This window comes from Lissotriton vulgaris, chromosome 8, assembly GCF_964263255.1.
Source record: "Lissotriton vulgaris chromosome 8, aLisVul1.2, whole genome shotgun sequence".
Classification (NCBI taxonomy): domain Eukaryota; kingdom Metazoa; phylum Chordata; class Amphibia; order Caudata; family Salamandridae; genus Lissotriton; species Lissotriton vulgaris.
This window is the reverse complement of record NC_141696.1, coordinates 207,324,118-207,342,260: the sequence shown is the minus strand read 5'-3', so window position 1 is coordinate 207,342,260 and position 18,143 is coordinate 207,324,118. Positions and strand designations below refer to the sequence as shown.

Below are 18,143 nucleotides of genomic sequence, written 5' to 3'. Positions count from 1 at the left end.
CATGCACGTGGTTTATATGGTGTAAGTTTTTGCCATACAGGGACGTGCATGCTTTGGAGTCTGTTGTCTGTCGGCGATTGACACTGGAAGTGAAACTACCGTGAAAAATCGTGACAGACATACAAAAAGTGACTATACAGATAACAGTGAATACACAGATCAGACACACAAAGGGAGAGAAAGTCTTGCCAATAATTACATTTGTTGGTGCAAAATGGCACATCATGGTCTCATAGGGGGGCGGTATCGCCTCGGTGGAAACAATGCTAAAAAGTTATTAAAGTTGTAAAAAACAGAGTTAGTATTCAAAAGTTTCTATTCCTCAGAGTACATTTCTCATGTGTTCAAGAAAGAGTTCTTAGGTCTGGATGGATAAAACTTACTTCCTGATCAGCAATGCCGCATAGTATTACCTAGCTGCTTCCCCTTGGACCGCATCTTAAGGAATGGTCCGTGGGTCCGGGTTTTATAGGTATTAACTTCCGGTTTTAAGAGACTAGAATGTTGTAGCGGCCATCTTTGGAGGATGTAAATTGACCTAGTTTGGGTCTTTTTACTATTCCTATTCTTCAATAGGCCTAGTCACAAGAGTACATTGTTTACATGGGGATTTTTACAGTTTCGTGTGGGATCTGGTTCTGGATTAAATGGCTTAGTAATGTCATCTATTTAAGACACCCCATGGTATGTCATCGTTCAATCCTCTGGTATCCGTCTGAAGTTTGAAAACCCAGCGCTGTTCACGTTCGTGGAGGACTTTCTCAAGATTTTCTCTGTTTTTTACACATTCCAAGACAACCCATTTCAAATCGTTCGGGGTGTGATTCCTCTCGATGAAGTGGTTGGTCATTCGCGTTGTTGACTTCTTGCAGCGTATATTGCTTCTGTGCTCCACAATCCTGGTGCTTACTTTTCTTGTTGTCATGCCAACATAATGTAGGTTGCATGTGCATGTGATCAAATATACCACTCCGCTTGTGTTGCAGTTGGAGAATTCTCTGAGTTGCCATGTGGTGTTGTTGTTAAAAGTGATTTTTTTGGTTACTGAGGTTAGATGACATACGCTACAGTTGTTACACGGGTAGTGTCCGTTCGAAAGCGGTTGTAGTCTGTTTGTGTTTTCTGTTGGTTTTGGTCTTGTGTGTACCAAATAGTCCTTCAGATTTCTTCCTCTTCTGTGACTGAACATCGGTTTAGGGATGTTTAGTTCTCCACTATTCAGTATTGTCCAGTGTTTCTTCACGATCTTGCTCACTTGATCAGACACTTTATCGAAAGCCGTGATGCAGATTGGTCTGTCACTGTTTGAAGGTTGTGCTGTTTTCGGTTCCAGGAGAGCCTCTCTGTTGTTGTTGCTCGCTCTCTTGCATGCTTTTTGTACCATTTTCTTCGGATAGTTCCTTTGTTGTAGTTTTGTGCTTAATTCCTCTGCTTGAGATAGATAATCTGATTTGTAAGAGCAATTTCTTCTTAGTCGGAGGAATTGTCCGAAGGGGAGGTTTTGTTTTAGGTGTCTTGGATGGAAGCTGTTAAAGGTGAGGAGACAATTTCTGGAGGTTGGTTTGTGATGTGTTGTGGTTATCAACAGTCCGTCTCTTGCCCAAATATTCAGATCCAGAAACACCAGATGGCTCCTGCTCATGGTGTTAGTAAATTTTAAGAATGGATCTTGATCATTTAGCCACTCGCAGAAAACCAATGCCTCTTCCTCGTTGCCGTTCCATATCAACAAAATGTCGTCGATATAACGTTTCCATAGCTTTATGTGGTCCATGTGGGGGTTGGTAGCAGTTAGAATTTTCTTTTTCTCTAGTTGATGGACATATAGTCCCGCTATGCTCGGCGCAAAGGTGCTGCCCATGCTAGTCCCATGTTGTTGGCGATAAAGGGTTTCTTCAAAACGGAAGAAATTTTCTGTGAGAGCTAGCCTGCAGCATTCCAATACCACATGTCTGGGTGCGTGATACGTCCACTCCTCCTCAAACAGAACTTCCTCCAGGATTTCCAATGTTTCTTTGTGCGGTAAGCTCGTGTAAAGACTCTCCACATCTAGACTTATCAAAATGCTAGATGTGGGGTCAAAAGGTGTTTCCTTCAGAAGGCATAGTACGTCCTTAGTGTCTTTCAGATAAGTGTCTGTTTTCTGAACAATGGGACGGAGAAAGGCGTCCGCATATCTTGATACCGGTTCCAGCACAGACCCTATACCTGAGACTATTGGCCTTCCTGGAGGGTCATCCATGCGTTTATGGATCTTCGGGATTGTGTAGAAGTATGGGATGACTGGTTTAGTGTTGACTAGGAATTCGGATTCTTTCTTATCCATCCAGTCATTCACCAGACTTTCCTCAATCAGGTGTGCTATACTGATTCTTATTCTCTCTGTGGGATCTTCTTTAATGATGATATAGTTCCTTGTATCGGCCAAGAGTCGGAGACATTCCTGTCTGTATTTTTCGGTGTCTTGTAGGACTATTGCTCCCCCCTTGTCCGCCGGTTTTATGGTTATTGCGTTGTTATTTGATAGTTCCCGGATCACTTCGAACTCCAAGTTGCTTGTGTTCTTGAAGACTCTTATGGTGTTTGGATCCAATTCCCTTACTTCCTTCATCACGGCTTTTTCGAAGGCCAGTAATTCGACTGGTAGGTTTTGAGGTGGTGGAACAAAAGTTGATTTCCTCTTCAGTCCAGTGTCCGAGTTTGAGGTTTGTGTTTGTTCATTGTCTTTGAAGAAGACCTGCAGTTTTAATTTCCAATAGTGTCCAATAGCACATCAAAGTAATGGAATGAATGAAGGCAATGTGACAGATATGTTATGTAGACATAAACATAGCCTGCCAACGGCAGCAGGCAGCATACATTGAGACCTTGAGGAGTAACCTTGAAGAGCATCACACAACGCAATATATCCGCGACACCAGCGAAGGATACTCATTTATAGTCAGTGGCGGCTCCACCGGCTGCTTCAAGCGATGATATGTCCATGGAAGATTCGTCTGGTCCGTGTAGAAGTCTTTTGAGTTTCTGTGGATCTGAGAAGACGTAGGACACTCCTTGTATGGTCACCCTGAACTTAGCTGGACCAATAAATCTGTATTGGTGACCCAGTGATCTTAGTTGCGGACGCATTGTGAGGAAGGCCTTCCACACATCGACGGTTTCCTTACAGAAGTCCTGTGAAATGTACACCTTGTTTATCTTCCACAAAACGTGATTGTGTTTACGGACAAAGGACAATATTTGCTCCGCATGTTGAAATCGTAGGGGCTTGCAGATGATGGGTCTCTGGCCCTTTTGGTTTTTTGTTATCCTGCCTGGAACTCTGTGCGCTCTATCAAACTCCAGAGGCTGGGCGAAGGTGAGATTGGTTGCTTGTGCGAACCATGTTTCCAAAAAGGCAACGCACGATCCGTGATCTTCCTCTGAACCTTCCGGAATACCAAATATTCTAAGATTCCCTCTCCGATTTCTATCCTCCAATTCCGCAAGTCTCCTCGTCGTCTGATCTGATGTTATGGTCAATCGTTTGAGAGTACCACAGGTCTTGGTTTTAATGTCCTCAAGACGGCTGATTCTTGATTCAGTTTCGGGGAGTCTAGAGTTTGTGTCTCTGATATCTTGTCTAATGGCCACAACCTCTTCCTTTGTAGATTTCGCCAGGTCACCTACTTCTTCCAATCTAATTAGTATAATGTCCATGGCTTCGCTAACTTCCTTCTTGACTTTGATGGGAGATACTGGTATCGGTGGTTCGGCCTTTAAGCGCTTAAGATTTTTCGTCGTTTCTTTGTCCCCCATGTTGGCCTTTAATCCTGACTTTAATCCTTCAATCCTGACAGGAAAGAGAGAAAAGTCTTGTGGCTGGATGGTTTTACTCCGTCTGGCTTGTGGGGTCTGTGTTGATGGGTATAGGTAACCTGTGGTCTGTGGCCGTACTATGCCAGTAGTCTGCCAGGCTTATATCAGGCTTGCCTTCTTGTCTTGTCTTCTTTCAGTTAATGTTTTGTCAGTGCTGGGACCTGATATGTCTTATTATTAGCGCATATTGGCATGTGATGCTTGGTTAACATTCATTATCTAGTGTCCATGCCTTTGGAGGCTGACGTAGGATCAAACAGCAGGCACTACTTGCACGGAGTGTCACAAACGTCGGACATCTTATGATCAGGCAAAGCTGAATGAAGGTCCTAAACTTGCTCCTCACCTTTGAAAATTGGCAAAGTCCACAGCTCTTCACATGTGCATCAAGCTAAGACACAATACAGCTATCAGAAAAGGGCTTGTGACATGAGAAGATGCAGTTGTGGTCAGCTGGGCACACGCTGATGGTGGGATATGAACGATCGTCTTCAGGGCTAAAAAAAATACCAATCTGTCTTTGCAAGGCTGCATCAGGGAGTACAGGCATTCGGAGGACCATCCGATGTTATTTCACGCTGTATGAGCGCGATATGCAGGCTTAGGGGCATTTGCCGATGTATTGTCGGGCGGCCGCCATTTTGCGTGTTAACGCGCGCGGTACCTGCAACTATCGTGGGTCATTTTCCCCGATCCTCGTTTTCTGCTGCAGGCATTCAGCATCGACCGGCACAGCCCTCAGGGACCGAAAATCCCGGCAGCTGAGCAGGCCGCTTGGTAGAGGCAGGATCGGGTGTCCGATGAATCAGGTAGGCGGGCAGGGCAGCTTCAATGCGGCCTCTGTACACGGCCCTGGTAAAAGTCTTTAGCGTTGCTCCCGGCTACTCAAAGTAGTAGCGATGTGTTCCACGCATACTCCGCTGCTTCATGGCATGCTAGCAACAGTTATCGGTCACGGGAATTCGCCGAAATGTCTCAAAAACTCGGCGCCACGGGAGGAGAGAAGGGCTCAAGCCGCCATTTCCTCCGGCGTCCAAACCACGCCCCCCGCTACATGTCACTCTTGATGTATAAATGGATTTCGCGACTAGGTTATTTGATCGGCCAACACATAAAGACGAGGGACTTTCCACTATACATAGAATGTGCCGTAGTCATACTTAATGCTAACCTAATAAGAGGGCATTTACTGGTAACACGCCCATGAGTTACTCTTTCTATTGACACACAATGTCATCCCACATACTTTCCCTTTCATCCACAGCAGCTTTCGGACTTGTACTAGCTCTCGCACCGATGCCCAATGTACAGGAAGCGCTGGGAGCAGCCACGTCAACCAGGGTTCCATGTCCTCGCGCTATCGATCATTTTCTGTTAAAAGAGATTCGACTGCTCCACTCCGGTTCACCACATTCATAGTGATACGACTCAGAGAGGAAAGGGAGCTGCGATTTTCCCTCCTTTTTTTACTTTAGTGATAGCGCCCCACCAGGGACACATATGGCATACAGGACATCAGCCCCATCCCACCTTTTATTTAATCGGACTTTGCCGAATTCGGAGTGCGCTTTGATGTTTTTGTTGCTTTGGTTACCGGCGCACAGGCGAGCAATCATGTGTCTGTTGGTCAAGGAATTAAGCGGCCTTCGATATGGCTCGTTTATCCTATTGCACCGTTGATATTACGATAATTGGCCCGATTTGATCTTACACCCGTTACGGTGGGGCATGTTTTTAGAAAGTAACCGAGTTAGAGGGTGACTCCTTTAAATACCACCGACTTTATATATAGCGCGCACCCTGGTCTCTATTGATCATGTTACATGCCCGCATATGACGTCTCTTCAAGACGCACGCGTACTTGATGCACCGCTACGTCAATACAATGACTATCAACCACACACCACGATCGCTCACTGGCATCATCCCTAACTGCTTGCATTGAGCACGCAGCACCAGCCACAGAACATGTGCCCATTTCTGTTGGCAAGTGTAGAACTCTACCTCTTCCATTATAGAACTGCAGATGTTAGTCTCTTACATCCTCTATACATACGTAGACTTTGTTTTTCCTTTCAGCGTATTAGGGATTGATCCCTGGACCTGTGAGCCGACCGTGCCGCAGTTGACCCGTACGTATATTTATCATTGCCAGGAATTTACATCCTCTAATCTAATTGAACTAAGTACTGATCTCTGTACTACCCTACAGTCATTGAGATAATCCATTTCAAATGCCACTCAAGGCCCCCTTTTTCTGTTTCTCCTCTCATCAGGGGCGTTTTTCAAGCCCTACATCTATACAGAATACAGTGGATTTGTCCCCCGTTTCCCTCACGTAGGTATTCAAACCTGATCCTTTCCATTGAGCACAAACACTATTGTAAATATATCCCCTCACACACCGTTTGTTTCCCACAGGTGCTCCACTAGTCCTGAAGAAGACCCCAACTCAAGGACTACTGCCTGTCCTGAACCACAGGGGTCAAAACATAGACTACATTCCATATACAAACTCTAGTGACACCGTATAAGATAAAGTCAGGGTCCTGCAGAGTTATGTATTTGAATGGGAACATTTCAATCTTGTATGCAAACTTATAAAGCAAATAATACTGATGTGAATATGTCACCACTACTTTTCCTTGTCCCCTACCCACATGTGAACACTACATCCCCATCTTCCTCTCTTTCCATGTCACCCAGAGCACTGTGTATATATAAGAATCCTTTGTATTTTTGTTTTATTAAGCATATGTAAGACTCCTACTTCTAGATGCTTTGAATTATACTGCATCGAATGTTTTTGAGAAATACAAAGACACTGAAGTGGATCTATTGACCACATTTAAATTTGTGTTGTGTTTTTGTGCTACTATATATGTTTGAATAGTTGCCCGAACTGCCGCGACCACTTTACTTATTACTGTATTTGTTTGACCCAGGTCAGGTAGTATATATGGGTTACCCCCCTTTATATACAACAGTATCAGTATTCCAGCATGCTAGGCACTGAGGGTTGTTTAAATTGCTTATGTCTGACTTTCTCTGGATCCCTGGGTTAGAAAATTGAAAATATACCCACTTTGATCACACTGTAAGCTTAGTGAGGCATGTGTCTTTGTAGTGTTTTCTGATGATAGATCTTATAAACTTTCTTCTGTGGGCACCAATTACTCAGAGAAATGCATTAACTGTTTGTGATGTCTCCCTCTGTGGCTGAAAAAACTGAAACACATTCCCACCCCCTTCAAGTAATCTTGTTTGTAGACTGACACAATGGAAGATTTACTTCATGCTGAAAGAAGGTGAGAAGAACATTGGTGTGCAATGAGTGAATCTAACTTTGAGGGAGGTAAGAGGAATCCTGAAGACTGATTTTTATAGCAGAAATGCTGTTACTGCTTATGAAGTTCCTTCACATTAAGTCAGTCTGGCCTCCTTCAGGACCCCCACAGAGATATCAAAAAGAAGCACCTGAATGACACCGCTAATCAGTGTCATCATTTCTAATAGATACTGAGAGAGGAATGCAATCAACCTGCTTGCTGAGCTGGGGTGAAGAAATCTCATTACACATCAAGAACTTAATTTGTGTCTACAGCTTCATCCACGTCAAGATCTCTTCATAGTATTCAACATGCCAGGAGTCCAGATTGAAGCAAATTTTCTTTCCTCGACTGAAGATGATCTTGGTTGTTGCTCTTTTCTGTTTTCCTGTTTCAGATTTTGTTTTACCAGTTGTCTCAGATTGAGATTCTGGATACTGCCTTTCTACCGCAATATACTGCACCTTCAAGAAGGACTCTACTAGAAAAGCACATGTGGTAATAGATAATAGAAACCATGTACTAATCTTCATGAGAGAATGGAGGTGATGATTGCACTTGACTTAAGAACAAAGATTCTTCTGAAGTAACTTATTTCATCATAGAATGGATGATACCCTTTGAAATATCAGAACCATAACTCGTACTGTGACTCGTTCTTTCAGCGTATCACCACCAGATGGCGGTATACTTATTGCAGTGTTTTAGAGAGGTATGGCAAAGCTGAACATCCTCATATCAGCTCCAAAGTACTCATCAGTTATATTGCAAACTGTGCAACCCTGTATTGCATCCAAGGATAGGATAGGATTTCAATTTATAGAGCGCTCAAATGCCAAGGCGTCTTGGCACTGATGTAAGAGAGAAGAGATCTGACGATCCCGGTACTGATCACTTATGACTCAGGAAATAACCATGTTTTTATTTGCTTCCTGAAAACTGTCATGTTTAGTTGGAGTCTGAGTGTAATAGGCAGTTGGTTCCACAACCAGTGCGATAGGCTTCCCATCCCCCCCCCCCCCCCCCCTATCTAGCTCTACGGACTTTGGTCGCACAGATGAGGCCAGAATTAGCAGATCTAAGACTTCTAGTGGGAATATATCACTGAAAGGTTTTACGAAGATCGGAAGCACCTCCAGCATTTAATGTCTTATGTACCAAGCATTAGGCCTTAAATTCCATACGTTGCTGTATTAGAAGCCAGTGTAACGACCCAATGGCAGCAGAAGTGGGTGACCTTTTAGGATGTTCATTAGTATTCGTGCCGCCGCATTTTGTATGAACTGCAGTTTGGTCTTTTGTGCCTTGTCAATGCCTACGAATAGAGCATTGCAATAGTCTAGTTGGGATAAGACTGAGGCCACTACCACTGTTTTTCTTAGCTCCTGAGGAATAAAAGGGAACACCTTCCACAGAAGCTTCCATATGTAGAAGCAAGTGGAGGTTACGTGGTTGAGATGGGCAGAGAACCCTAGAAGGTAATCAAAGATGATCCCCAACTTCTTAACTTTCTTGGATGGTGTTGGGCATACACCCGCCTTTATCGGCCACCAGGTGTGGTTCCACAGGGACGGACCGCCACCAAACTCCATGACTTCTGCTTTAATTGTGTTTTTCTTAAGATAATTACTCCTCCAGCTCATGATGTCAGCCAGACATGCATGGAATCTAGCGGCCACCGGTTCCGACTGTTTTGATACAGCGATGATAATCTGTGTGTAGTCGGCATAAGACACAAATGAGAAACCATGCTGTCTGATGAGAATGGCGAGTGGGGTCACATAGATGTTAGAGCGTTGATGACAATGCCGAGCCCTGTCGGAATCTGCATGGCAGATGGAAGGTGTCAGACTGTAGACTTTCCCAGTGTAGAGTTTGCTCCCTATCTTCTAGGAAAGAGGAGAGGAGGGGCAGAACCACCTCCCCAATCCCCACCGCCTTAAACCTCCGCACCAACACCGTGCGATTCACAGTGTCGAATGCTGCTGATAGGTCAAGGAGGATGAGGATCGATCTTCCCCATCCACCTGTCTCCGAATATCCTCCGTTGCCATAACTAGCGCCGTCTTGGTCGAGTGCCCTGACCGAAAGCCATGCTGACTTCAATCCAGCAGGTTGTTGCAAGCCAGTGTATCGCCAATTTTGAGTCTCTGTGAACCAACAACTACACCAGCTTCTAAGAAGAGCGTGTCTCAGTGTCTTTTCAAGAAATGTAGCTTTCGAAAGAGGATCCTCTGTTCTTCAGAGCAGTATCTAGATTTAGTTAAAGTGGCACCTACATACGTGTTCCATTGCTCCACTTGTTTTGGTTTCTCATTAGCAAGCAAAAGGCTTAATTTCATTGGAATGAATCCTCTGCCACAGCAGTAAAGGACGGCATTAGTTAGGGGGTGGAGGGTGGTTTGAGTAATCTTTGTGGGATCTTATAGACTTCTTTCAATGGACAGTGAGGCAGACTTTTAAAAAGTTCAGAATGACTGCTTTGGACTGGGATGGCACCACTTTGCAGGGCAGACTCCTAGCTTTTAGAGTCCAGATGCAGGTAGTTGAAGATTTTGATAACTCTAAAACTTTAGACCAGGCGGCAAGCCCTTGACATCACTCTGGGTTCAAGTGATGCAGGTCCAGTCCTCACCCAGACAGGAGAACAGCAGGTAGCAGAACAGCTCAGCAAAGCAAGAGCACAGAAAAGCAGAAGTCCAGCAATGCTGCAGTCCAACAGAGTGGCCTTCCTTTCTGCCACACAGCAGCTCTTCTTCCTGGTGGAGTAGTCAGAGGTCAAGAAATGTAGGGAAGTCATGATGCCAGAGGTTCTTTACTTATACCCAGCTGTGCCTTTGAAGTGGGGGAGACTACAAAGAAAGCTTTAAGGGCACAGAGGTCCACGTTCCTGCTCTGGCTATAGGCTCACTATAGGGGGGTATACAGGTCTTTGTCTTTTGGCAGGACACAGTCTATTCATGTAAAAGTGTGAGACTGTGCCCAGCCCCTCCCCCTCATCCTCCCAGGGAAATAAACATGTTGTGTTTGGCTGCCTAAAGGGACTTTTCAAAGCCCAGCTGTCACCCAACCCACACCGAACAGAGACAGGAACAAAATGGCTAACGTAAGTAAATGCTAACTTTCTAAAAGTGGCATCGACCAAACTGTATTTAAAAGCCAACTTCACCATAAGTTGTGATTCTTAAATTGTGAGTCTAGTGACACTAAACTTGAAAAGTCCATCTCTTCACAATTGGAAATTAAACTTAAAAGAGGTAATCCCAAAGTTATCCAATGGGATAGATAGGCTTGCAGTAGTGAAAAACAAATGTAAGAGTTTTTCACTACCAGGACATATAAAACTTAAAAGTCCATGTCCTACGTTTTAAATACATTATACTCTGCCCTCTGGGCTGTCCAGGGCCTACTCTAACGGTGACTTATATGTATTAAAAAGAAAGGCTTGGGCCTGGAAAGAGGTTTGACTTGCCAGGTCGACATGACTGTTCTAAATTGCACACACAGCTCTGCAGTGGCAGGTCTGAGACGTGGTTAAGGGGCTACTTAAGTGTGTAGCGCAATCATTGCTGCAGGCTTACTAATATCATTTAATTTACAGGACTTGAGCACATGTAGTGAACTTTAGACCATGCTTATAGCAAAGATATTAATTTCAACAAGGTCCGGTTTCCTTATTGCCTTAGCTGCAGCATTAAATGCTAGTAAAATTAAAATTGTTCCTCTTGATGAATCTCTCATAGTTTTTTGCAGAGATAAGGTATTAAGTGGGTGCTTTACCTCATCTGCTATGTGGTTTCATATTAGTTACATATTTCACTTGCCCCTTTTCTTCACTAGTCATCCAAGCTCTGTGGAGCAGACATGCTTTTGTCTGATGTTAAGTGGGTCTCAAAATACTACATAGACCCCATTACAGATCGACATCAGGGAAGTTGTTGTGCATCTCCAGTGTTGAATCCCATTCATCTAAAGGACGTATAGCTGCGTGGTTTGTTCTGTATCATCTGCTTCTAAAAATGCCAACTGTTTTTTCTCAATTATTGGAGAACATTCTGCCAGAGTGAAAACTAATGGTCTGATTAAAACATTGGCGGATGGGATATTCCGTCCTCCGTAGTACAAGTTCCATAGGATATAATGGAACTTGTAATATGGCGGATGGGATATCGGTCACGTTTGTGACGGAGTATCCCACCTGCCAAGATTGTAATCAGACCCTATGTATTGCTACTACTTAAGTCATTGTACAGGTCTATAAGTGTTTATCAATTGAGGTAATTCTCTGAGGAAAACATCCTGCCCCAGGAATTTAATTCTTGTTTTTCTCTACACTTCTCTAAAGTTTCAGGTACCACCGAGATATCATAGGGGCTTCTGTCTTTTCCAGTCTGGAGCCAAGATGTTTTGTGGCTGTTAAAAGATGTTGGACGAGTGTGAGAGGCTGGCTCAGTATATGATGTACACCTTTGTAAGTGGACACCTTGTACTGATCCAGACAACCCTTATGGCGATTTTAGTGGTCTTAGGCAACCTTAGAAACCTCTTTAAGTGGTAGCTGTGGAGAGCAGCCTTCAGGCTCAGTCCAGGAGTGTAAAGCAGCTTGTTTTACCAGAACATAATGTTATAGATATAGATTATGTGAAAAAGAACCACACATTGTATTCATAATAAGATGTTTTAATTAGAGGACACTCACTAACATGTGCAGATATCTCTCAGCCGGAGATCTGCACAATACACACAATATTGTGCAATAGAAACAAGTAAGTAGCACAGAATACGCAGTAGCCCCCAAGGGGAGACCAAACCATATACTAAAATAGTGGTATGTGAACCACGACTTGACCGTACTCAGAGGATGTAGAAGTGCCAGGGACCCAAGAAACCACCCAAGGAGCCTCACGGATGGTCTGTCCAGTGTTGGAACACGACCGCCTTCTCCATACAAATCAATGTGCCTCCCCACTCGTAGATACCTTAGGAACCAGGATACCTGCACCAGAGAAACCAGGTGCATAGGTGTGAAGTGTCATCGGAAACCGCTGCCGAACCCAGTGGAGGACTTCAGAAAGATGCTGTTGCTGGGGAAGGTGAAAATTGGCCAGTGGAACCCAAAGGTGAAGAACCTGCAAGCAGAGGGGACAGGGTCTATGCCACTCAGGAGTGACCAGGAGGCATGGAATACGAATGCCCACTGTTGTCGGGTGCTGCAGGTGAGCTGACTGTGACCTTGAAACTGGAACTGTGTGGAACAGGCGATGCTGTGGAAGACCAGGAGCCGTACAGCAGCTGTCCCACATGGGATATCGAGAGCTGAGGGGTCTGTGTCCAGCGGCAGCATCAACAAGTCTTGGCTACTGCAACCAACGTGGAAGTTGAAGAAGGTGCAATGTCGGGACTAGCAAGGTGCAAGAGACTTACCTCAAGCAGGGAAGTCAGAGTAGCCCTGAGCAATCCGAGGATCCTAAAGAATTCAAAGGTGACCCTCGACAGTACCCACAGGCCGGAGGCACTGGAGTCGCAAGAGGTCCTTGAGCTTACCAAAGAAGCAGGCCCATGGTGCAGCCAATGTGGTGTGGTTGAAGATTCTGGTCACTGGAGATGCTTGAGGTTGGGGCTACTTGGAGTCCGAAGATCTTGATGGTAGGAAGCCAACAAGCCTTTGCAATGGCAAGTTGATGCGTTGCACAGGGGTTTGGTTCCTGCGGCCTGACGAGACATGCTGGCCTCAAACTTGGTGAGAGGAAAGGACAGGCCTAGAGGAATGTGGAGACGTACACATGCTGAGCCTTTCGTAGTCCTTGGGAGCCCAGGATCAGCAGACTGATCAGATTGATTGCGGTGTCAGCTGATGCAGGGAAGTGACTCCTTCGCTTCAAGGGAGATTCCTTCAGGTGTCTTGGATGCCCACAGGCCTTGGAAGGTTTCATGTATGGAGCACAGGCATGGACGTTGCAGCAGACGAGCAGGGCGAAGAGATCAGGAGCAACAGGAGCCTTCCCGGTTGCAGCCTTGATGCCCAGAGCGAAATCTTGAGTGCCCAGACGGTCGAAGTCGAAGCGATGTCTGAAATTAATCATGTCCCACAGCGAATCTGGGGACCAACCCTCAGGGAAGCCCTTAAGTACCCTAAGGAACGGGTTGGAATGATTCATAGTGTCCCCCCAGAGGAGGGTTTGGACGGTGGGGAGGATACTCCCATGTCCTTTGTCCAGTTTCACGCCATAGCAGGAGCCAATGGCTCCCTGAGCTGGTTTGAACTGGCCTATGCTAGGAGAGCACCAAATGTGCCCCTCAAGCTAACTGACTGGCGCTGGCAAATGCTTCTACCCGTCCCCAATACACTAAACCCTTTCTGGGAGGGAGTCACACCTCCCTGTGACAGGATACCTATTTTTCCTCCTTTCCTTGCTCGAGCTTGGCTCAACAGCACAAGGGCAGAATCGTGTCTCTGGTCGACAGTCATGTTGTGCTGTCCTGGTCTAGAAGACTGCTACCGGGAGCATTGAGGACCTAACGGAGAGCCTTTACAGTGCTTGGAATCATACCTCCCACACCGTTTACTGTACCTAAGTACTTATCATAACAATTTAGGGGAGAAAGCAGAGAGAATGGGGTCCCGATTAGCAGGATCCTGTAGCAGGGATTAGTGAATTGCGGTGGACCAAACAAATGTACCACAGTACCTAGAACCCCTAACCGACTAGCATCAGTGTCACATTAGCTCTTCGACCTATAGCAGAGTAACCAATGATCAAACAACCCAGAACATGTGACTTAGTTTACTCTCAGGATGGATGGGAATCAAGAACACTCTTTTGTTTGTTATTCTCATACCAGTCCACAACATGGGTAAAAAAGAGACACAGTAAAGTTTAAAATGTTTATTTTAATGACGTGCTCTAAGATGCAGTATTTTTGCCAGCATAAGTAGGCATATGATTTAAAAATAATACAAACAGCATTGTTACAATTCCATAAAACACAAAAAGAGTAATCTTATTAAAAGGATGGTGGAAAGAGGTCTATAGCGCCTTGTATGCCACCCTCCCTAGCTAGGAACTATGTTTTATAAAATATAGGAGGTCTCTTAGGCTTGAATGGGGGACCCCATACCTCCAAGATCAGCAGGAGTGAATCACATCAGGATCTGCAAAAGCTCTCTCGGTCTCTCTGGAAACTGAATTCTTCCAAGTGCCCCAAATCATGTATGCAGTGCCATATTAAAGTCTCCAGAATTTCAGTTAACTGCAGTTGCGTGTATGTTGTGTCTAAGCCTGGGGCGATCAGCCCGAACAACAGCTAACATTTGTTATGATAACCTTGGAGGCTTTAGCACTCACTGTGCAGTAAGTCTAGGGATGTTGACAACAAGCCAATCTCATGTGAAGATATTCATGCAGTCAAACTTAAGACAACAGCTACCTGCAGTGTTGTGTGCAAAAGGGCAAAATGGCACTTAAACTTCTAATAAGCTTATGCTTACATAGCAATGTGCGCAAGCAAAGGTCTGCCTTCACTACAATCCCAGTCAGACTAGTCCGAAACAGATGCGCACCAGGCAAAAAGTGGGGGTAACCATAAAAGCTGATCCTACAGATTCCTACAACAAGAGCTCGTAGTCCATTGTTCATGCCTCATGTTCTGAGATCCATGAGTCCCAGAAGAATCCATACCGGGCCCTTGTCAACGGTGTAACCTGGTATTTGTTTGTTCAGGGACAAAATTTTCTTCCATAAGGGCCTATCGTATGACCACAATATACGGAGGGAGTTTTCCCACCCCATTAAAACATCTCTAGCACTTCTCTTGTACATTTAGTAGATCTATTTGAGCAGATATGACATTAAGTGTCAGATACATCAGTGTATATATTTGTTCTCTGTGCCCCACTTTATTGTGTTCCTTATTTATATCTTCCCAAAGTTGTGCCCATTCTCTTTCCGAAATGTCTCTTCCCAGCATTGTTTCCCATCATCTCTGGAACCCTTGGTGTCCCTTTTCCCCAGTTTTTTAAAATTTTGTAAATGTTAGCGATCACTCCTTTGGTTTTGGGACGTTTAATGTATTTCCCAGGAGAGGTGAGCTGTCTCATTGCTCCTTTCACTTTGGGGTGTGACACCCAATGGCATAGTTCCATGTAGGTTAGTCTGTCTATTTCAGCAATCTTGATTTTGGCTTTACACTGTAAAAAGGATGTTACGCTACCTCTCCCGTACATTTGTCTTAGATTAAGGCAGTCTCCTTCTCTTCACCTATGGAAGGCTGTCCCTTTGTTCGCAGATTAAAGTTTGGGTTGTGACTAGTCGCAGTGAATATGGAAGGGTAAGTCGTAAGCCCTAGTTTAGTGTCGATACTGGTCCATGTTTTCATGATTGTGTTCAGAATTTTGCTGGCATAGAATTCTTTGGCCGAGATTGCTTTGGTAACCATAGGACATCCCACAGTGGTCTGCCCATTACCGCTTAGCACAAATACCTTTGGGAACTTTTCTTTCAAGAAGAATGGCACTAAGCTTAGTTCTTATACTATGTAAAAAAATATGACATTTCAAATGTGTGGAGTGACAAGGTTATTTTCTTGAACTAATTGGAACATACATTGGATCTTTATTTATTATTTTTTATTTCAGGTAATTGATGTGAACAGAAGTAATGTAAGTGTGACGGCTACAAAGATTGAAGTCACTCTGCGAAAATCTGAACCCATGACATGGGCCAGGCTGGACCTGCCAGTGCCTCCTGTAGTAGAGAAAAAACAAAGTGATTTAATTGTTGATGATCAACAATGAAAAGTGCTCTTGTGTTTGATTCTGTATAAGGTCTAACAGAATGTTCATATTATGTATGATTTTTGACTTGAGAAAACAGATTTTTTTCAAATATTGAAATATTTTGCTTAAAGTAGATTTCTCAAACCTTTTTGTAAAATATTTATTCATAGTGTTGCCTGCATCATACATGTGGTTATCTAAATGTATGTACATATTAAAGTAACAGAATATTTTTACCAAAAATAGGCATGTGACTAATTCTCAGTGGGTGAATCAGCATGTAGGCATTGTTGCTCTCATTATGTATGTAGTATGAATTCCATTATTCCTTTATCTTTCTTTTGTGAGCGGGACCTCAAATTAATTTTCAAAGGCATAATAATTTGACTACATCTGAGGAAAGCGTGAGATGCTTGCAGAAGAGATGTGATATGACGTCAAACCGAAGTAAATTGCACATTGTGGTGGTGGGGCTCAAATGCCACTGTGTAGAGTAAAATACAAAGTGGTTTTTAATACTTTTTCATTCTTTGTATATTCTGTTTAAGTTAATTTTCCCTCTGTTGAAAACCAGCACAACAACGTGTATAGTTTGTAGCTGAAGAAAGGCAGTCTAATGTAATATTTCTAATTATTTTTCCCCTGTGGCTCATTTTTTAAGAGCTGTATTCTGCTTTCATGAATTGATTTATGCAGAGCATGGTTTTGCAGGACATTCAATGAGCTTAATCATTAACCCTTGTAGAGTAGCATTTATATATATATATATATAACTTCTGCATGACTTCAATGGTTTATGTTTCGGACACTCTTACCAGTTTGTCATTCATTGGACCAACTTGTATTGGTTTTTAACATTCAACAAAAATAGTATTTCATTAAATTATTCCGTTTGTTGTACGTCTTGGCTTGCTTCCAACTTTAAATGTTAGTTTATGTAAGAGTTTTTTTTCTTGAGAATGTTAACTGTTCTTCTGAAAAATAAGTGTTATCTTTAGACTTAACTCAGGGAACAATACTTATTATATTGTGAATTCCTTAATTACGCACACTTAAATTAACCATCTCTGTGAGACAGTGGGGGTTATTACATTATCCTAAAATACGGTCCACAACTTATAACTCAGCTCCTACAATGTGCCAGATGCTATTCCTCTTGTGTGTGGTATCTCATCGATCCGCTTTCACTGGTCTTAGGCACTTGTGAATATCCAATAAGGATGCCTGGGCGATTTTACACACCCATGTGGCTTCTTAATCTGGCTATCTCAGTCACTTTGTAACAACCTAGATAGGTAAATGCATTGTGTGCGTTCTCTATAAAACAGATCCAGAGCACATTTAGTTTATCATCGTGGGAGTGGGAATCCACCCCAGTCTATATTAATGTGTGTTTTGTGAGGTTCTTGATTTCTTTTGCAAAATAAGACTTTTTTTGTCAGGCGTCAAAGCTTGATGTCTTTTTACCAGATGTCATTCATTATCCAATGGGGTCCTGAAAGGACAACACTGAGCTGCTTTATGTACATTTTTGGGAAGATCTGCATGCTCGGGCCCAGGGAATACCCCGTGGTGCTACACATTAATCCTTGTTTTCCTTGCTTTGCTGTTGTGAGCTGATATTTTATGCGTTTCTAAACTACACTGCTCCTTCATGCAAAAACTAGAGATTTCCACAGGGACCAAGGACCTTAGCACTGCTGTCCAGACCGAACAGTACTGCTGAGATTGAAAGATGCCTGGAGATTCCCTTTTTGACGGTTTTGTTTTTTCATTCCGTTTGCCCATTTGTTACAACGCTCATTTTCAAGTAACGGATCTAAGCAGATCATGTCATGGTTTTTAGTGCCTTCAGTGTTTTATTGATAAAAACAGCTAATTTTCTTTTAATGAAAGCTACATGGAATGATAATCGCTTTCTGAACTCTTCTGGAATTCCGATCTCCGAACTCTAATTTCAAAATTTTATCCCCCCGTCCCATTGTATTTCATACACATTTAATTAACCCTCTGGCAACAGGTAGTTGTGGAGCAAGGTCCTGAAAAAAACACACTTGTGACATTCATGAAGTGCTTGTTTGTAGCAGCTCTTGGAGGAGCTCTTAATAAAAGTATTGATGTCCTCCAGCTAGACATCTTTGATTCTACTGCACTGCAATATTGTACAACCTTAGACAGGT

The 18,143-nt window shown here is 43.6% G+C and overlaps 1 protein-coding gene across 1 annotated transcript in view; it reads left to right on the top strand.

Annotated features, from left to right (window-relative positions):
- The window catches only part of CHORDC1 (cysteine and histidine rich domain containing 1), a 109,456-nt gene extending 92,593 nt beyond the window's left edge, over positions 1-16,863 (top strand). Inside the window, exon 11 of the mRNA XM_086933987.1 lies at positions 15,823-16,863. Within this exon, the coding sequence (XP_086790113.1) occupies positions 15,823-15,981 (159 nt within the window). The 3' untranslated portion in view covers positions 15,982-16,863. The remainder of the gene's footprint in view (positions 1-15,822) is intronic.
- Positions 16,864-18,143: the final 1,280 nt, after the last annotated feature.